At 49.5% G+C, this 21,484-nt stretch overlaps 1 protein-coding gene across 1 annotated transcript; it reads left to right on the top strand.

Moving 5' to 3' along the window:
* Nucleotides 1–6,474: 6,474 nt before the first annotated feature.
* Nucleotides 6,475–21,232, top strand: MPL (MPL proto-oncogene, thrombopoietin receptor; the record flags this gene model as incomplete). The annotated part of the gene is made up of 12 exons (XM_084786776.1): nt 6,475–6,553; nt 6,701–6,833; nt 7,093–7,271; nt 7,845–8,143; nt 8,665–8,827; nt 9,224–9,350; nt 13,732–13,916; nt 14,154–14,296; nt 16,548–16,707; nt 16,936–17,032; nt 19,498–19,585; nt 19,957–21,232. The coding sequence occupies 12 exons, from the start codon at nt 6,475–6,477 to the stop codon at nt 20,206–20,208; spliced, it is 1,905 nt and encodes a 634-aa protein (XP_084642902.1). The 3' UTR covers nt 20,209–21,232.
* Nucleotides 21,233–21,484: the final 252 nt, after the last annotated feature.

Here is a 21,484-nt window from a genome sequence, read left to right as displayed (position 1 = left end):
TCAGGACTGCTGCCAAGCCATTATCGCTACGACCGGATCAGTGTTGACCACTAAAAGAATGAAAACGTAATGGTTACGCGCTTTAATGCCAAACGCTGTGCCTAGCACTTTGCACACATTAAGTCTTCCTATAGCCAACACCCCTGCTGGGCGGGTACTATCATTATCCTCATAGAGAAGAGAAAGCTCTCAGAGGGGCTAAGTAAACTCGGCATAAAGCCTTGACAGTAAGTGGCAAGGCTGGCACTCCAACCCGGATGCCCTGGCTCCAGAGTGCCCCTTAACCACAGGGCAGCGCCTCGCCTCTGGCATAGCAGGAGAGAACTGTCGTGGGCCCAGTACATTTACAACTTACCGCAAGTGCACTGAGCCCATGGTACGCGTTAAGGTGGCAAGTAGGCACGTTTCTCCAATAGCAGAGTCCCACATCACCACGATGGGCGCTGAGGACGTCAGCCCCTCCTGTGAACCACAAACACGGAGTGCGCGCCGCCAATCAATTCTCAGTCTCCCCTGCCTCACCCAAAACCCAGCTTCATTCCCCTCGGCTTCACTCCTGGCCCTGTTTTTTTTTTGTTGTTGTTGTTGTTTTTTTTAACAGAACACGGGCTGGGCAGGAGTTGGAACAAGAACCCATCCCAAGGGTGCTAACTCGATTCCATAGACGCAATGGAAAAAAGCCAGAGGGAGAGCGCCTTGTTAGGCAGAGCCCTGGGAAAGGCGAAGCTGGTGGGCACCTGGTCCGAGGGGGCCTCACCACAGTCCTGGCTGTAAAATACGGAAGTCACACCAACTTTGCCCTGAGTCATTCGCTCCCTCCGGCCCTCAAGGAAGGGGGCGATTTCCTGCAAGGCCTTCTGGGCAGCTCCGGCTCCCTCCGCAGGGAGTGTATCTCTTATCTCATCCAGTCCTTCTTCCATTGGCAACCCAACGCTGCTGTAGTGAGGCACGCTCCTCTGTCTTTGGATTTGGGCCTTTGAGTCAGTGGTGAGAGAGAGAGCCGTCGCTTAAGTAGGGCGGCTCAGGAGCCAAGCTGTCTCGCGGAGGACAGGACACAGAGCACAGAGGACTGTCCCGGTTGCACCCCTCCAGCCTTCTCCCTGGGGGATGCTTCCCGGGAGCCGCTGGTCCTCTTTCTGCTTCCTGGCGTTTTACTCCTTCTGAGGCAGGTTTTTAGACTCAGCCACCAACTTCAAGAAGCCCCCATGCCCAGCAGATGATTCTAGATAAACAGACATAGCGGAGGAAAGAGCTACGAGGTGATCTTTGGCCAAGGTGTACGTGTAGGAGTCTTTTGGGGGGGTTTTTTGTTTTGTTTTTTAATAGCCATTAGGGATCAGGGAGGTGGCTCAGCAGTTAAAAGCACTTGCTGCACTTCTATAAGACCAGAATTCTGTTCCCTAGCATCCGTGTCAGGCAGTTCACAACTCCAGTTCCAGGGGATCCCATGCCTCTGGCCTCCCTAGGCACCTGCACCCCCCCCACACACACACACATATCCACATGCCGACACGCACACCTACACATAATTAGAAAAAAAACATTTTTTTAAATCAGCCTTTAGAAACAAAGAGATCTCAAATCAAGTCTCAGTTCTCCCCTTCAGGGTGACTCTAGAAGTTTCCTTCGCTTCTTCCAAGCCACGCTTCTCTTCCGGAAAGAGAGGGATGAGGGTGCGAAATAGAGCCATGGTGTAACACGTGAGTTACCATAGCGCTAGCAGGGCACAGAAATGAGAAAGGTGTGCGTGTTCAACCCAAAGCGCCCAAAGCTTGCAGTTCTTCGGGGCCACTTTTAACATTATACCTAGGGCTGTAGTGGTGGCTCTGGGCTTAAAAGCACTCACTGCTCTTACAGAGGATGACCCGAGCTCAGTTCCCAGCACCCCACATCAGGTGACTGTTCACCTGCCTGTAACTCTACTTCCTCGGGATCTGACACTCTCTTCTGGATATCTTGGGCACACACGCACACAGAAATTTAAATTTTTTAAATTTTTACAAAAATGTATATCATATTCTATAGACAGGCTAGCCCCAAACATGCTATGTAATCCAGACTGGCCTCCAAACTCAAGATGTCCTTGGATGTTTGGCTCTCCTGAGACCCAGGATGACGACACGTGTGAGGTCCTGCGTGTCTGTTGTTCCCACGCTGCCGAGGATGTAAGATTTTGAGCAGAAGGTTCTCTCACTGGACACGCTGCAGTGACGCTAGTAGTGACAGAATAGAGAGTGGGCTTACATTGGAGGAGTGGTCACCACTGTTCTGAAGGGCAGGGCTTCTACTGGAATGCCTTGCTGCTGGCCTTCCTCCCCAGTCTGGCTTTGCTCTCCTCTGTCCCCCGGTTTGGTACATTTATCTCTCCTATCACTTCTGCCTCTTATCAAAATCTCACTGCCCCCCCCACCTCATTTTAAAACAAGACCCATCACATTGCTTCTGATCACACAGAAAGTGGGACCTCTAAAAGGGATGTGAGCTTGAATTTCTGTTTCTAGAAAGATTTTCTTTTTTACTCATGGAGGAGGGTTGCTCTCAGCGGCCAGAAGAGGGTATCAGATCCTCTGGAACTACAAATGGCTGATGAACCATCACTGTTGATAGTGGGATCCGAACCCTGGTCCTCTGCAAGGGCAGGAAGGGCCCTTAACTGCTGAGCCATCTTTCCTCACACACATCCTTTAAAGGAAAAGAAAAATATGTATTTATTTATTTGTGTGTGTGTGTCTGTGTGTGTGTGTGTGTGTGTGTGTGTGTATGTGTGTGTGTGTGTGTGTGTGTGTGTGTGTGTGTGTTTGGGAGTCATAGCAGGCATGTGGAAGTCAGAGAACAATTTGTGGGCGTCTGTTCTCTCACTTCCGCCGTGTGAGTCCTGAGGATCCATTTCAGAACCTCTGGCTTGGTGGCAAGTGCCATTAATTGAGCCATCTCCCTAGCTCTCCGTTTTAGTCAGCCTGTCCCCTCGCTACATGCAGCTGGAACATAAGAAAAGAATCCCAAGAAGCAGGACTTGAGAACAGTCTAGAAACACAAAGACAGTCTCAAGTGGCTGTTCAGTTGGGAAGGTTCTGTGCTGGGGAGGCCGTCACAATGGGTGGGAGGGAAGTCCTCAGTTTGGACTCAGTGGGGACTGGAAAATAGCGCATAGGGAGGGAGAGATCTCATGTACGGGAGTGAAAACGCCCCTGGGTTCTACCGTGGAAAGACAAGTCTAAAGACTGTGGGGAGAGTGGAAAGATTTTTAAGCAAGGAAAGAATGAAAGGATATTTGAGGCTTAGAAAAGACACGGTACACAGGGTGTGGTGGTGGCACACGCCTTTAATCCCAGCACTCTGAGAGGCAGAGGCAGGCGGATCGCTGTGAGTTCGAGGCCAGCCTGGTCTATAAACTGAGTCCAGGACAAGCAAGGCTACACAGAGGAAACCCTGTTTCAAAAAACAAACAAAAAGACACAGTGTAAGAAGATAGCATTTATAGATGATCAAAATGGCAAACTTACACTGATGTTGACAGGGCTAAGGAGATGGCTCAGTGGATAAGACCCTTGCTGAGGACCAGAATTCGGATCTCCAGAACCCGTGTAAGAGTCTGCGCAGATGTGGCTGTTGTCATCCCAGCATTTATGAAACAGAGACAAGGGATCCCTGGGGAAAGCTGGCCAGCTGGACAAGCTGAGTTTATCTAGAGATCCCGCCTAAATAAATAAAATGGAGGGTGACCAAGGTAGATGCCCAACATCAAGTTTTAGTCTTTACATGCACACATACATAACCATACATATAGCAACATGCACACACATATGCACAAAAGACGCGTGTGTGTGTGCGCGCGCACACACACACACACACACACACACACACACACGCATGCAAACAACAACTTGAAATAAACAAAACGACACTGATCGAGGAGAGGGGAACTACAATGTTCTGATACGCTAATACACATGGAATCATTTCAGAAGGAGGTTTGACAATGTTGAGAAAGAGATGGAGAGATAGCCAATACTAGAGCCTAGAGCTACCTGAACTTAGACTTTCTGATTTGTTAAACTGACAGATGTTGGGAAATCTGGACTGATAGGGAGATAAAGAGCAAGAACACAGCTGGGCATGGTGGCGCACGCCTGTAATCCCAGCACTTGGGTGGCAGAGGCAGGCAGATCGCTGTGAGTTCGAGGCCAGTCTGGTCTATAAAGTGAGTCCAGGACAGCCAAGGCTACACAGAGCAAACCCTGTCTCAAAAAACCAAAACCAAATAAACAAACAACAGAAACAAAGTGATAAGATGGAAAACAAAAGGCACAGGATTAGGGACAGGAACAAAATCAATCAATCTTTCTTCCCTTTCTTTCTTTTTCTTTCAAGACAGGGTCTCTCTATGTAGCCCTGGCTGGCTTAAAACTTGCTTGTAGGACTGGCTAGTCTTCAACTGACAGAGATGCACCTGGGATTAAAGGTGTGGGCTACGACACCAGGCTATTTCCCCCTTAATAAGAGTCCACATGACTCTGATCCCAGCACTCGGGGAGGCAGAAGCAGGCGGATCTTCGAGGCCAGCTTGGTCTACAAAGCGAGCCCAGGACAGCCAGGGCTGTTACACAGAGAAACCCTTTATCGAAAAACCAAACAACAAAAATTTAAAAAAATAAAGGGATACGGGTTCTTTTTACTGCATTGCAAGGCTAGTCTCAAATTCATGGGCCTAAGTGGTCTCCCCTCTTTAGTCTCCCAAGTAGCTGAGATCGTAGCCAAGCAAGCACACAGGCCCTGGCCATTTGCTTATGTGTTTGCCTTTTAAGAGGGTCTCCCTGTGCAGCCAAGACTTCTCTGGAATTCCTTATGCAGTCTAGGCTGGCCTTGAACTCACAATCTTCCTCCTTCTGCCTTCTGTGAGGGGGACATATGGGCATGCGATGCAACTTGGGCATCATAAATATTAGACACACAAGCAGAGAAGAGGCCGAACAAGCACCTTTTATCTGCTTAATTGCTGTCTCCAGGCTTCCTGCCTCTGTCTGTTGACCTAGGCCTAGTTCTGGAAGCTTCTTGTGTCTGGACAATCTAACCTAGGCCTAGAATGTTTTCAGCTTCTAGAGACTGACTGCTGAATAAGCTCACCCTCCCTAGTTCTTTCTGAACTCTGGCTGGCTGGTTCACTTCAGCTGTTCTGGCTCAAACGCCTCTCCAAGCTGATTGATTCAATCTGGCTTCTCTCAGTTCCTCACTGAATTTCTCTGCTTGGCTTCAATTTAACTCCAGTCATCTGCTCTAATCTTCTGACTCCTCGTTCTCTGGCTCCTTCTGTCTTCTCTTCACCTGTGTCTAGTTCGTTCTCTCTCTCTCTCCCCTCTCTCTCTCTCTCTCTCTCTCTCTCTCTCTCTCTCTCTCTCTCAAAAACTCTCCTTGCAAAAACTGTCTCTGAATTTCATGAACTGAACTGCCACAAACTCAACTCCACTGCACTGCCTCTCAACCAAACTGCCTGAACAGAACTGACTAGAACTCAGAGACCTGCATGCCTCTGTCTCCTGAGTGCTAGGATTAAAGGTGTGTACCAACACTCCAGGACCTAAGCTTTTCTTTACCTGAAACTTTCTCTATACCAGGCTGGTCTTGAACTCAGAAATCTGCTTGCCTCTGTCTCCTGGGATTAAAGGCACGTCTGTATTTCCAGCTGGATCACACAGACCTAGAAGGTCTTTGAATGTGATCTCTTGCCATGTCTTTTGAACTTGACTGTGTACTGACTCACCTGGGGATTTTGGTAAATGGGTTTGTGTGAGTAAGATCTGGGAAGGGCCTGGAATTCTACATTCTTAAATCATTCCCAGTATCTCTGTCACCTCCGTCTATGGAGCGAGCACACACTAAGGTTACTGTGAACGCCACCTATGATGGACAGGGTGCCACCATCAGGCACATCTGTGAGGGAGACAAGCACTTCACAGCGGATCATCCCAGGAATGTGGCATGACTGTTGAGCCCTCCGGTTCTGAAGTCTGATCTCCTGTGCCTTCCATCTTACTGGGGATGTGACTTGAGCGACCTTTTAACGTCCCTGCATCTTTCTCATCTTCCCAATGGAAATAAGACTCCTGTATGGACGTTGAGGCAACACATGTAGCGTGGTTCAGTTAAGCCTGTTCTGGTGGCCATATGCTCTTCCACAGTAGTTTAAGCACCACAGGGTGATTCCTCTTCATTCACAGACAAATACATACCACTATGTCCCTAACAAAAGAAGGCTCATGTCTTCCCCCTTTGAATTCCTCTCACCCTCCTGCCCACTCCCCCTTCTCTGGCCCCCTTGCCCCAGTGTGGTCTGGATGGGCCCCCAGAGGGGCAGAGACAGGGACAGGACGTGGGGCTGTATCTGACAGGAACCTGAGGGGCTGGGCCCGGGAGGGGACTGGGGCCCAGCTTCCTGAAGGGAGGATGGGCTAGAGCAGGCACACAGTGCCGGAGAAGATGCCCTCTTGGGTCCTCTTCATGGTCACCTCCTGCCTACTCTTGGCCCCTCCAAGCCAGGCCCAAGTCACCAGCCAAGGTGAGGTGGGTGGAGGGTGGGTGTTACCTCTGCCGGGGCCAAGGGAGCCCTGGGAGGGGATATAGGGTCAGAGACTCCCTTTGGTCCCCTACTCTTAAGCCATAAACATGAGAGAACCTAGAGCCCAACTCACCAACTGTTTCTCAGATGTCTTCTTGCTGGCCTTGGGCACAGAGCCCCTGCACTGTTTCTCCCAGACATTTGAGGACCTCACTTGCTTCTGGGATGAGGAAGAGGCAGCGCCCAGCGAGATATACCAGCTGCTGTATGCCTACCCAGGGTAGGTTCTGGATTGTGCCCCAGCCCTCATTTATCTGTGCCTATATATAGCTTTCCTGTCTTTGGCCCTATCAGAGCCCCTATCCAAATGCATGCCCAATACAAAAACCACTCTCTAAATGGCTCGCCTCAAGGCCCTACCTCAAGCCAGCGAGCAGAAAGAGGCGACGATGAAGACAGAAATTGGGTCTGGGTTCCACCTGGGTCCTCAGGGCCAAGCACGATGACTGTGTAGGTAGAATTTCTCCCCGTGCCAACAGAGAGAAGCCTCGCGCCTGCCCCCTGCATTCCCAGAGGGTGCCCACCTTTGGGACCCGCTATGTGTGCCGGTTTCCAGCCCAGGATGAAGTTCGTCTCTTCTTCCCGCTGCACCTCTGGGTGAAGAATATGTTCCTCAACCAGACTCTGACGCAGCGGGTGCTGTTTGTGGATAGCGTGGGTAAGGCCGTCCCTGGCACACTGCCTCTCCGTCTGCTGCCTGCTCCAGCTTCCAGAGTCGGGCTTGCCTGTAGTCTTTCAGGACAACGTGGGCACTCTTCTCTATCGGATTCCCAGAGGTCTCTCAGGACCCACGCCCCGTTATCATTCCTCCCAGCCTTGGCATCCAGAACTAGACTTCTCCCGTAGAGCGTTTCACATCAAGGATAGCTTGGGCCTCTCATTAACATCTACATTGACTCACCCACTCAACAGTCTTATGGCTGGTGCGAGCCAGGCAACAAGGAGATGAAAAGAAGTCCCCGCTTTAAGAAACAAGTCTAGAGTCAGGCGGTGGTGGCACACGCTTTTAATCTCAGCACTCGGGAGGCAGAGGCAGGCAGATCTCTGTGAGTTCGAGGCCAGCCTTGTCTACAAAGTGAGTCCAGGATAGCCAAGGCTACATGGAGAAACCCTGTCTGAAGGGAGGGGGGAACCAGCATCTTTTTTAATTCTGAGTTGCTCTGTTCTGCCTTCAGCTCTGGCACTTCGGTCTGGCATTCGGTGAGTTTGATGTGCCTTGTCTTGCCCTCAGGCCTGCCTGCTCCCCCCAGTGCCATCAAGGCCAGAAGTGGAAGCCAACCAGGGGAACTTCAGATCCACTGGGAGTCCTCTGTTCCTGAATTCAGTGATTTCCTGAGTCATGAGCTCCGCTACGGCTCCACGGACCCCAGCAACTCCACCGGCCCCTCAGTCATGCAGCTGCGCTCCACTGAAACCTGCTGTCCCACGCTGCAGATGCTGAACCCAGTCCCTGTTCTCGGCCAGCCTCCATGTGTTCAGCCAACTGTGCCCCAACTGTATGGACCAATGAGGACCTCCCCAGCTGGAGAAGTATCCTAACCTTCTACTCCTATTTCTTATCCCAATATGTCCCTGGAAAAGAAAGGTCATACTTAGGGGACCCTGGACTTGGTCAGTCTTTGAAGAGTCAGTGTAGAGTCTGACTAGCTCTCAGGAGCTTTTTTTTCCTTTGGTTTTTTGAGACAAGGTCTCTCTGTGTTATCTTGGGTGTCCTGGACTCGCTCTGTAGACCAGGCTGGCCCCCAGCTCACAGCGATTGACCTGCCTCTGCCTCCTGAGTTCTGGGGATTAAAGGTGTTCACCACCACGCCCAGCCCAGGAGCTCTTTTTATGTCTCTCCCCCTTTGGAGCATTCAAGCTTCCAAATTGAGACTTTGCAAAACTCCCTAAGCACAACTTGAAACCGGTCAACACAGCTCTCCTCGGTCTATGTGCGTATCTATCTATCCAGCATGGAGCTGAGTTTTGCACAGTGGTTTGAACCCTAGATATGTGGGCTATCCTGCCTGGGAAGCAAGTCTAGATTCTGGGAATTGTCTCCCCTTCCCCAGGCTCCATCTCTGACGGTGAAAGGTAGAAGCTGTCTCATCTCGGGGCTCCAGGCTGGCAAGTCCTACTGGCTTCAACTACGCACCCAGCCTGATCAAGTCTCCTTTCGTGGCTCCTGGGGACCCTGGTCCTTCCCTGTGACTGTGGACCTTCCAGGAGATGCAGGTGGGTCATGCAGGTGGGTCATTCAGGTGGGTCATGCAGGTGGATCATGCAGGTGGGTCATTCAGGTGAGTCATGCAGGTGGGTCATGCAGGTGGGTCATTCAGGTGAGTCATGCAGGTGGGTCATGCAGGTGGGTCATTCATGTGGGTCACACACGTGGGTCATGCAGGTGGGTCGGTGATAGAATGAGGAGATTAAAAAAAAAAAAAAGAACCTACACGGAGACTTAGGCGGGATCCAGAGCACTGGTCATTCCTGATGACCTCACACTTGTCATTGCACAGGACAGCTACAGGAAAAGAATAGGTGAGAATTTTCCACAGCGGGAGGGGGGGTAGTGTAGAGACAATTTAGGGACTTTGCCGAGTAAGAATGCATGGCCTTCTCTGACCGCAGTGGCAATCGGACTCCAGTGCTTTACCTTGGACCTAAAGAAGGTCACCTGCCAGTGGCAGCAGCAGGAACACACTAGCTCCCGAGGCTTCTTCCAGCACAGCAGGACACGCTGCTGCCCCACAGACAGGTAACCGATGACTGGGCCTGAGCCTTTCTGAAGGTCTGCATTGCTGTGGGGCCTCTCCCCTCGCCTCGCTTGTCCTCTCCAGATGCTGTCCCCTGTCCCCTCATGCTCTGATGAGTGCTCCGCTCTGAGTGTCTCATCCTCTCTTTGTTGCTGTCGGGAATGACTTGGTTTCATCAGACTGCATCGCCTCATCTGGACCTTTCAGACAGCCTAGGAGACATGTCCAACATAGGGCTCGAAGGCCACATGTAACCAAGACAGCTACGACTGTGGCCCAACGTAAAACCATAAACTTACTTAAAACACGCAGTTTTAAAGCCCAGCTGCCTGGTTCTTAAGTTTGGACTTTATATGAAACGAGGTCCTTTCACAATATCAAAAGGTCAGACACCCCTGGCAGTTCTACTCACCTTCAATTGATTCCCCATGATGCTAACCCCCCATGCTGCTAGATCTTTGTGAAAGCTGTTGGTCATGACCGTCTACTACTCAAGTAGGTGCTGCAAAGTCCTGTGCTCCAGTAAAATCTTTATAAAACTCAACCTGCCATTCAAGGATGTCTTACAAAACGCCTCTCTGATCCTTCACCCATTCTGAACTCAATCTGCTAGCATGTTGTTGGTTTTACGTACTAAATATGCCTAGAATCTGCCCCAAAGGTACCATCTATCAGATTGGGGAGATAGAATATTTGGTAAAGGGCTTGCCTGACATGCATAAGGCCCCAGGTTCAATCCCCAGTGCTGGGGGAAAGTTACCTCCCACTTGTGCAGCGAAGAGGGTTCTCTATATAGGAACTGGAGTGATCTAGAAGTTCAAAGACTAACAGAACATTTTCTACTTTAAAGTCCTTGATTTATGCTGGGCGTGGTGGCACAGGCCTTTAACCCCATCACGTGGATCGCTGTTAGTCCGAGGCCAGCCTGGTCTACAGGACAGCCAAAGGCTACACAGAGAAACCCCGTCTCAAAAAACCAAAAAGGAAAAACAAAAGAAAAATCCTTGATTACTTCCTGCCGACCCTAAAGAAGTCTGCTGTAGCATTGTGAGGTCTACAACATCTGACTTATATGTGACTTCTGCCTTCATCTATGTCACACTCCATTGATTTCTCTCTTCCAGCACGGGCTCTGTCACCCCACATTCACCCCTTTTCTTGCTCTGCCTGCGCTTGGATGTGCAGCTGACCTGGCTTTCTCATCTTTACTTTCATTTATCCTTCAGACCTCAGAAAACCTCTCCTGCTCTTCCTTATTTGATCCAATAGCATCCTTATGCATTTTTTTTTAAAGTTAGAGCCGGCTGTGGTGGTACACACTTTTAATCCCAGCACTTGTGAGGCAGAGGCAGGCAGATCTCTGAGTTTGGGAGCCAGCCTGGTCGACAGAGTGAGTTCCAAGACAGCCAGGACTACATAGAAAAACACTGTCTTGAAAAACAAAAACCATGGTCAGGGGTACACTGTGCTATAGCATGAGTGTGGAGGTCAGAGGGCAGCTTGAGGGAGTTGCTTCTGTTATTCCACCATGCTGGTTGGACTTGGGTTGTCAAGCTTGGCAGCCCAGCCATCTTGCTAGGATTTTATGCGTTTGGTGTACTATATAACTCACTAATCTCAGATGCAATTTAACATTTACACTTCATGTGATTATTTAATTAGAGGCCTTAAGTATGGATGGACATACCTATAGTCCCAGGACTAGGGAAGTAGAGGCAGGTGGAACACAGGTCAACCCTAGCTATCTACTGAGTTTAAGGACAGTCTAGGCTATATGAGACTAAGTCTCAAAGCAAAGTAAAGCAAAAGGTTCTCAGCCTGGGCATGGTGGCACATGCCTATAATCCCAGCACTCGGGAGGCAGAAGCAGGAGGATCACTGTGAGTTTAAGGCCAGCCTGGTCTACAAAAGGAGTCCAGGACAGCCAAGGCTACACAGAGAAACCCTGCCCCCCCCCCAAAAAAAATCAAAAAACAAAAACAAAAAAACACAAGGTTCTCTCTCAAATCTCCAGTTGAGAAGCACCATTCGTGACTCAGGATGACAAAAATCAGGATTTGGTTTTACTCACCAATACATCCTCACCTAGCATGGTGGGGGTAGAGCTGGGGAGGCAGGTCAGAGGCAGCCTGGCCTGCACAGTGAGTTCCAAGCCAGCTAAGGCTACATAGTGACAAAGTGTCTCAAAACAAAAACAAAAAATTTCATGCTTCATCTCTTTCACTCTATCCCACCATTTTCCCACTTTATTACTTTGCACATGAAAATCCCAACAATGTCCTAATGGATTTCTCTGTTTCTCCCCTCCTCTCCCAAATCCTCTCTACAAACAGCAATTAGAAGAGTCTTCTGAGCCGGGTGGTGGTGGCGCAGGCCTTTAATCCCAGCACTCGGGAGGCAGAGGCAGGCGGATCGCTGTGAGTTCGAGGCCAGCCTGGTCTACAAAGCGAGTCCAGGACAGCCAAGGTTACACAGAGAGACCCTGTCTCAAAAAACCAAAAAAAAAAAAAAAAAAAAAGAAGAGTCTTCTGAAGTACAGTGTAATTATGTCCTGTCCCTGTTTAAGATACTTGTAAATTAGCTGGGCACAGTGGCGCACGCCTGTAATCCCAGCATTCAGGAGGCAGAGACAGGCAGATCGCAGCTAGCCTGGTCTACAAATCGAGTCCAGAATAGCCAAGGCTACACAGAGAAACCCTGTCTTTAAAAAAAAAAAAAAAGATATGGGGTTAGAGATTTAGCTCAGTGGTAGAGTGCTTGCCTAGCAAGCACAAGGCTCTGGGTTCGGTCCTTAGCTCTGAAAAAAAAAAAGATATTTGTAATTTTTCTAATTTTGAGCTTGTAATCCCTATATTTAGGAGGCTGAGGCAGGAGGATCATCTCTAGTTCTAGGCATACCAGGGCTAGGTAGCAGGGGAACCTTTCTCTCCTTCTCAGCCCAAAAAGCTCATTCAAGAGGCTGTCCACTGCAGTCAAGTTTACCATTTGCTAACAGGCCCTCGGTCCAAAAGCCATTCTCCATACTGAACCATTTAGAATTCCCCCTGAAGCACAATGCTCCCTCTATGTCTGCACAACGTGTGCCTGGAACAGCCAGTTGCTCCCGCCCCCATCCCCCCAATCTATTTATAGTCTGAGCCTCAGCATAAACACTTGTCTCAGCCAGGAGGCATTCCTTGACCCTCCCTCTGGGTTAGATGCTGCTATGATCTCCCCGTGAGCCCGTGCACAACACAGAAAAACGTGTGTGTGTGTGTGTGTGTGTGTGTGTGTGTGTGAGAGAGAGAGAGAGAGAGAGAGACAGAGAGACAGAGAGAGTCAGAGAGAGAGACAGAGAGAGAAAGAGAGACAGAGAGAGACAGAGAGAGAGAGAGAGAGACTTGCCTATTGACACAAGACTCCTTCAGGATTATTTTTCATCTGGTGGACATATAAATACAAGAGTGATCATTTTAGGGATGGTAAGTCATCAAGGGATTATCTTGAAACCAGCCTGAGCTACCTGAGACTGCCTCAAGAAGTGGACACAGTAGAGGTGCACACCTTTAATCCCCAAAATCAGAGGTAAATGCATCTCAAATTCAAGGCTAGTCTGGTCTGTATAGCAAGTTCCAGGCCAGCCAGAGCTACATAACAAGACCATGTCTTTTAAGGGAAGGAGAAAAAAAAAAAGAGGAGGGGCTAGTAACAAGCAAATCAGTTGGAATCAACTTTAACCGAGCAAGCAATAATGTTGTTTTCCCTTTATGTGGCAATGACAAGGATCAAAATAGGTTGTGATATATTCTGGATAGTATTACCAGGTCAGTCTCCTTGGAAGCAAATTCTGGAAGCAATGTAGCAGGGCTACCAAATAAGAACAAATTTTAAAATATAAAGGTGTTTGCTTCTAAAAATAAAAAATAAAAATAAAGTCTCTTTCATCTTGGAAAAAGTCTGCAAGTAAGTGTCAAACCATCTTTTCATAGGAAGAGGACTAGAGCAGGGACGACACCCCCCCCACCCCCTCCCTCCACCCCCCCACCCCCACCCCCCCCACTGCTGACCCAAGGGATGCACGGGTGAAGCTGAGATCGGAACTCTATAGACTATGTTCTTTTAGCATTGATGATGATGATGATTGTTAGCACACAAAGTAACAGCTTCCATCATATAACCACGGGTTTGGTTTTTTGTTTGTTTGTTTGTTTGTTTTTAACATACGATGCCTGCCCTTTCTTCAAGGGAACGAGGCTAGCCCTCATGGCATAAAGGCAGAGGAAGAAAGCCTTAAGAGGCCCAGGGCATGGAGGGAGGAGGAGTTTAGTTATGATCCATGCAGGACACAGGACCCTTGCGTCAGGGACCAGCCTGATTCAGTGACGCTCTCCGGTTGCTTCTTAGGACTCCCACCTGGGAGAAGTGTGAAGCGGAGGAGGAAACAGACCCAGGATCACAGCCAGCTCTGTTCTCCCGCTGCCACTTCAAGTCACGAAATGACAGCCTTATTCACATCCTTGTGGAGGTGACCACAGACCAAGGTGTCATTCACAGCTACCTGGGCTCCCCTTTCTGGATCCACCAGGCTGGTAAGAACCTTCCTTCCGTATCCCCCACATAAGTCCCGCCTTCACCATATCTAACTGGTAGGCTGGGAGTTAAACTCTATATGTTCTTTCCATCTTTGTTCATGTTTTATTATTATCGTCACCATCACCATCAATTACTACCATCATCCACCCTGACATTTCTGACTCACGGCCCTGGTGGCACGTTGCCTGACACACAGAAGGGCTTAGAGAAGTCCCTGTTGGAATCCCCTCTAGTGCTCCTCCCCACCCCGAGCCTGCGCTGGAGGGAGGTCTCCAGTGGGAGGCTGCAACTGGAGTGGCAGCATCAGTCATCCTGGGCAGCTCAAGAGACTTGCTACCAGCTCCGATACACGGGAGAAGGCCATGAGGACTGGAAGGTAACCGTAAGACAACAGAAGGCCACGCTCGGCACTCCCCACGCCCACACTGCCTCTGTATCAGTTAGCTGGCCTTGTACATCTATGCCTATCTGACTCAGCTGGTGTCTGAACCCCTCTTGGGCATGCAGCACCGCTGATGACTCTCTTGACCTGTCCTCTCCCCGTGCTGGAGGTGTAGCTTACCGGCAGAGCACTCACCTAGCATGCAAGAGGTCCTGGGTTCCATCCCAGAACCATTAAATAAAAAAGTCTTTCCTGCCAGGTGTGGTGGCGCATGCCTTTAATCCAAGCACTTGGGAGGCAGAGGCAGGCAGATCCCTGTGAGTTCAAGATCAGTGTGGTCTACAAAGCAAGTCCAGGACAGCCAAGGCTACACAGAGAGACCCTGTCTGGGGGGAGGAAAAAAAAAGTCTTCCCTTTTGCCTATGGGATGGTGGCCTCCTTCCTACCTCTCTGACTGAGTTTTATTTCTTCTTCCTGGGTTCCTCCTCCTCCTCTCTTTCATGAGATGTTCTTGTTGCTAGCACACCATCTAAAACGCTCTCTCCTGGATATGTCTGCTTTGCCTAGGTGAGTGTGGCTCAACCCTAGGATTTTAATGACTATACATTAACTATATATTAACAACCCCAATTTTATCATTCTGGCCCACACATGGGGGAGTGTTAAGAACTATATGCAAGCCGGGCATGGTGGTGCACACCTTTAATCCCAGCACTCAGGAGGCAGAGGCAGGTGGATTGCTGTGAGTTCGAGGCCAGCCTGGTCTACAAAATGAATCCAGGACAGCCAAGACAACATAGAGAAACCTTGTCTGGGGGGGGGGGGTGATCTATATGCAAATTACCTAAAAATTTTAAAGTCTCCTCATTGGTGAATTGAAAAGTTACCTGCTCTGTAGTTTGATAAAAATTAAATATAGGGGCTAGAGAGATGGTTCGGCAGTTTTAACAGTACCTGTTGCTCTATAGAGGATCCAGGGTCAGTTCTCAGCATCCACATGGTAGCTTACAACCATCCATAACTGCAGTTTCAGGGGATCTGAGGGCACCAAACTCACACCTGGTGCACATATGTATATGCAGACAAAACACTCATACACATGAAGTAAGTGAATCTATGAAAAAATAAATCTATGAATTCCTAACCTAGCTCCTGGCATTTAGAAAGGTGCTCAATACACAACCAGACACTGTTTTTATGCTCAGTTAACAGGTGTATGTGTTGCTTCCTGCCAGACAATGCTAGCAAACAACTTCATGCCCAGACAGATCAGAAGCAATGTATCCGAAGCCAAATTATTTTTTCCTCCCGAGTTGTGCTTTGCTTTTTATTAGATATAGCTCATGTACAATCATATAGACGAGCCTTAAAAATAGTATTAATTTTTCATGTGTAGACCATACGTGTAGCCAGTTTGTCAATTACCCAGATGTATATATATAACATATACAAAACTCCACTAGCTCTTTATGCCCCTTACAGCTGCCCTGCATATAGTAACCAAGGCTGGCCAGTATCTTGGTATTACTATTGATTCGTCTCACTGTAGTTAAACTTTATCAAGTACACTCATATGGTGGTTTTTTTTTTTTCAAGCTTACTCCTCTCAGCTGTCAGTTGGCACCACCACTTACCCCAGACCTGAGCCTAGAAATATCCTTTATTCTTCCTTTCCTGTCTTCTCCTATTTATTGAGTAATCTGAATAATGCTTTGGACACCCACACACACACTCCTAGTCTTCCCTCTTTGACCCTCTGTTCTCTTAGCACACGAAACCAGGCAGCGTTGTTGCATTGTACTCCATGGTGCTTTGCACTATGTAATTCTCAGCCTACTTCTTTAGATGAACGTGTATTTAACTTACCTGGTGTCTAGCCCCTAGCTCAATGTTTGGCATATCCTAAGCAACTCAAATGTTTGCTAAGTGTGTAACAGTATCCCTGCTTGCTCAAATAGTGCTTGTGGCCTGGCACCTAGAGCAAATCTGACGTCCTCTGCTGTATAGTACTTATGGTACGGTCTGTGTGGTTCTGAGGGTCAGAGCTTGTCTCTGAGAATGAGCAAAGCCGGACTAGTGGGGGTTGTTTGCGCTTAGTAGCAGGATCCTCACATCTTGTGGCAGGATGAACGGGTGTGTGTTCCTAGGCGTGATCTCAGGCAGGGCTTTCGCTCCTGCTCCCATCTGCCGGTGAGACTCTGTGGAGTCTCAGACCCCCCCCCCCCCTCAACGCTTCTCCTCTCAGGTGCTGGAGCCATCTCTCGGAGCCCGGGGAGGGACCCTAGAACTGCGTCCCCGAGCTCGCTACAGTTTACAGCTGCGCGCCAGGCTCAATGGCCCCACCTACCAAGGCCCCTGGAGCGCCTGGTCTCCCCCAGCTAGAGTGTCCACCGGTTCAGAGACTGGTGAGGACCCACAGGGCCAAAGCTGGTCTACCGCGGGATGGGGGTGGGGTTGTTGGTGGGGAGGGTTGGGGGGGGCGGTTGTTCGTGGTTATACTGTGGGCGGGGCTACAGGCAAGCCTCAGTTCAACCGCAGAGCTGTGCTGAGTGCTCCGAATGCGAAGGGTGGGGCCAGCACGCCCCTGGGCGGGGCCCGGGGTCGGCCAAGGTCAGTCGCTTTTTGTCCCCTAGCTTGGATCTCCTTGGTGACCGCTCTGCTGCTGGTGCTGAGCCTCAGTGCCCTCTTGTGCCTGCTGCTGATGAAGTGGCAGTTTCCTGCGCACTACAGGTACCGCCCCAGCAAAGAGGGCGGTGGGGCGTGGTCCCTGTGAGGCCAGTGGCCTCCCAACAAGCGTTCTAGGGTCACTTGCTGACACCGCTCCCTGGACCACGGAACAAACCCACACACCTTGCCGCTTCAGCTGCTTCCTGCAGTCCTCTGGGAGTGGCGGCTTCTCCTTACAGTCTAGCCTGCTTCCTCTCTCTGGACACCTCTCACGGCCCCACCCTCCTGGCTGCTCATTTAGTGACAGGGCTACAGTCCAACCTTGGCCCTGAGGTCTGGTCATTCCGCCTCAGGAAACTGATCTCACAATGCTTTCTTTCTCTGGCCCGGCAAACTACCAGACTCACCGAAAACAACGCTCCTTCTCCCTCTTTCCTCACAAAAGTCTCTAAAAAGCACATGAGCCTTTGGTGACTCTCCTGGCTCCTCCAGTGGCTCCCCAGGATAGAACCCACAAGGCTCTACAAAATTTCAGCCTTCTCAAAGCCTTGAGCTGCCTCGCAGGCTGTTGTACTGCTCAACGCCTTTGCGCGTCATGACCTTGTTGCCTAGCTAGTCTCTTGGGCTGACTGCCCATTCACCTTCAAATAACTAACTCTCTTCGCTAACTCTTAACCTTTCCTGGCCTCCTCTCATTGGCTGCTCTTTCGTGTTCCCATAGTGCTTTCCTGCATTTGTATATGTATTTGGTGCAGGGTGTGAACTCAGCGCTCACACTGTCCTGCGTCACAGCATTTATTCCTTTTGATGTTTTTCTCATCACACCTTACTCGGTCATTTTAAAATCCTCAGCATAGTGTCTGCCAAGTAGAAGGCCCTTAAATAAATGTTGTGATGAATGATCCACTTACGTGAGGGTTAACGAGAAATTATAAAGCCGAGGATAATATCCACATCACATCTGTCATTCGCTTGGCACTATCTGCTGGTTCTTTTTTGCTTTGTTTTGTTTTTCGAGACAGGGTCTCTCTGTGTTAGCCTTGGCTGTCCTGAACTTATTTTGTATACCAGGCTGGCCTCGAACTCACAGCGATCCATATGCCTCTGCCTCCCGAGTGCTGGGATTAAAGGTGTGTGCCACCACACCCAGCTTATCTGTTGATATTAAACAGAAGTATAGAAGTGTGTGTTCAGGTTATAGGCTGAACCGGGTGCCCCTCTCCTGGCTTCCGCACCTCACTTTGAATGTGCCTTTATTATTTTTTTTTTTTTAAGATAGAATCTTACTGGTAGCCCAGGCTGACCTAGAACTCATTGCATAGTCCAGAGTGACTTCAATCTCACTGCAGTCCCTCAAGCCTCAGCGCCCCACCCCCACCTGCTCCACCTGCCATCACACCTGACTTTCTTCCCCCACCTGCTCCACCTGCCATCACACCTGACTTTCTTTCCCCACCTGCTCCACCTGTCATCACACCTGATTTTCTTCCCCCACCTACTCCATCTGCCATCACACCTCACCTGCTCCATCTGCCATCACACCTGACTTTCTTCCCCCACCTGCTCCATCTGCCATCACACCTGACTTTCTTCCCCCACCTGCTCCACCTGCCATCACACCTGACTTTCTTTGAACTTTTAAAATCTGCCTTTGTGTAAGAGCAGACTAGAATGGAGCCTCTATATTCAAGGTAGCCACATCTGAACCCCTGCCCCCCACCCTAAAAAAATATTGACAGAGATGAGGGAAGTACTGTTGCACTCAGTCAGAAAGCTACTTCTCCTTTCTGGTGGTGGGGGAGAAGGTCACGGGAGAGGCCAGACCCTTGGCTGAAGTCCTTCAACATGGATATCTGGGGCCAGAGCATTGGAAGTCTCCCCAATACACCTTAATCTGTACTCTTCCCTGACAGCCCTCTACAGTAATGCAGCAAGAAGCTGTACTGGTTTTCTCCCGTCACGCATGTAATTTCTGTGGGCTCTACGCTGGGTGTGGTGGAGTGGGGAAACAGACAAACCTTCAAGCACGCATGGAGCTTGTGTCCTGGTGGAGTAGGATAAAAACAAACTAACGTACAGCTGGGTTTGTTGGCACACACCTTTAACCCCAGCACTCGGAAGGCAGAGGCAGGTAGATCTTCATGAGTTCAAGGCCAGTCTGGTCTATGTCTACAAAGTGAGTTCCAGGACACTAGGACAGCCAGGACTGTTATACAGAGAAACTCTGTTTCAGAAACAAAAACAAAAACAAAAACAAAAGCAATCCAAAAAATCGAATGTAACAGTACAATGAATATGCTGTTAAGAAAATTCCAGAAAAACTAGGGAGCGTGATAGGAAAGGAAGAGGGTATGTTTTTGGCAGAGTGGTCAGGGAAGGCCAACATACCTTGACTCTGCCCGTGTCTCCTCAAACTTCTCTGCCTCAGTGTCTCCCCTGCTGCCCGACTTTGCCCTCCCCCCTCCCCCCCCCATCATCACTCCCAGCTGAATCCTGAGTCAGATTCCTCTCTCTTCCTTCTCTGCTAGAAGACTGAGGCATGCTTTGTGGCCCTCACTTCCAGACCTACAGCGGGTCCTAGGCCAGTACCTTAGAAACACTGCAGCTCTAGATCCTGTGAGTACACCCCAACCCTCCCCTCCTGCTCCAGCTACCTCACCACCAATGACGCCTGTTCCCACAGTGAAACGTGCTCATGCTCTTTGACTATCCCTAGGTCTTACTCCCAAGCCTAAGTCTTATTATCTAATCCAGCTACCCCATACTCTAAGATCTGCTCTAACTTAACTCTTTTTGTTTTGCCGCAGTTTTGTTGTTTTGTTTTGAGACAGGGTTTCTCTGTGTAGCCCTGGCTGTCCTGGACTCACTCTGTAGACCAGGCTGGCCTCGAACTCACAGAGATCCGCCTGCCTCTGCCTCCCGAGTGCTGGCATTAAAGGCCTGAGCCACGCCTGGCTAATCTAGCTCCTTCCACTCATCCCTCTCAGCCTAAGGCCACCGTTACTGACAGCGGCGAAGAAGTGGAACCCAGCCTCTTGGAAATCCTCCCTAAACCCTCAGAGAGGACGCCTTTGCCCCTGTGCGCCCCCCAGCCTCAGATGGACTACCGAGGACTGCAACCTTGCCTGAGGACCACGCCCCTGCCTGTCTGTCCACCTGTGGCTGAGCAGGGCACCTGCTGCACTACACACATCGCCAACCACTCCTACCTACCACTCAGCTATTGGCAGCAGCCCTGAGGGCAGCCCCCCACTTACTGCATATTACCTTCTCCGTCCTTAACACCAACACCATCCATTCTTTTTACCCAGCTCCTTGGGCTTCCTAACACTGATCTCTCCATGTGACTGCTCACAAATCCAGAGCACTTCCTCCACAGCCACTGGACTAGGCTCCTCTCTGGCTTTTTGACAAGGTTTCACTATATAGCCCTATGGCTTATAACTTGCTGTGTAGAAAAGGCTGGCCTCGGAACTCACAGGGATCTGCCTTCTGGAACTGAAGGTGCCATGTCCTGTACTTCCTTTTGAGTGCCAAACTTGTGTGTGAGTGTGTGTGTGTGTGTGTGTGTGTGTGTGTGTGTGTGTGTGTGTGTGTGACCTCTACCTCCCCACTCCCACTGTCCTTTAAGAGTATGTCAGTGAATTCCCCTACTATCATGCTGCTAATGAAACTGTGCAACCAAGTTCACTTCAAGCCTTATAATTATGTGAGATCTGTCTAATTATGTGAGATTCATCATCTATTTATTCACTCTCGGCATTTTCCTCCATCCTGGCTCCCACGGCATTGCCTTCCTTCTTAGTTCTCTCTCTCTCTCTCTCTCTCTCTCTCTCTCTCTCTCTCTCTCTCTCTCTCTGAGCATAGCAGCAGAAGCACCAGCTCTGGAGCTAGAGCCAGGTCTGGTCCTGTCCTTCACACCTTCCAGCTGTGCAAATGTGGGCAAATAGCCCACAGAGCTGTGGAAACAATTGAGAGCACATCTATAGTAAATGCTTAGTGTACCTCAGCTAGTGACCTAATTATTTCTTCTTTTCCTATTCTGGCCTTTACTTTATGATGACCATTAGAAAGTTCCTATCTCCAGCCTAGACTTTTACTACAGTGTCCATGATGCTTTGTGTGACTTTTTACATGTGTGGTTTTTGCTACCGGGTGGTGAGCTGAGAGGTCAAGGGTTAGGACATGCCCTTTCCCCCAGCACTTTGACTACGACTTGGTGCATGAGAGGTAGAAGACTTTCAATAAATATTGTCTAAATAAGTGAAATCTTTCTGAATGATGTTGTCTTAATTCCATGCCAAGTTCCTTCATACTTAACCCACTCCTATGTAATGGTAAATAAACTCAAACCACTCGAGTTATGGGTTCCTCTAAGCCAGGCAAATTGTCAATCAAATGTTACCATGTTTGTCACTTTCTTAGTCAGGGTCTTGGCAGACGTAGATGGCACAATTTGGGCAGCTTGACAAGCTTGATACAGGACACACTGACAGAAGTGAAGGTGAGATTTTG

The sequence above is a fragment of the Acomys minous genome (assembly GCF_964271855.1).
Source record: "Acomys minous genome assembly, chromosome: 6".
Lineage (NCBI taxonomy): Eukaryota > Metazoa > Chordata > Mammalia > Rodentia > Muridae > Acomys > Acomys minous.
The sequence above is the reverse complement of the archived record's forward strand: the minus strand, read 5'-3'. Positions and strand labels throughout refer to the sequence as shown.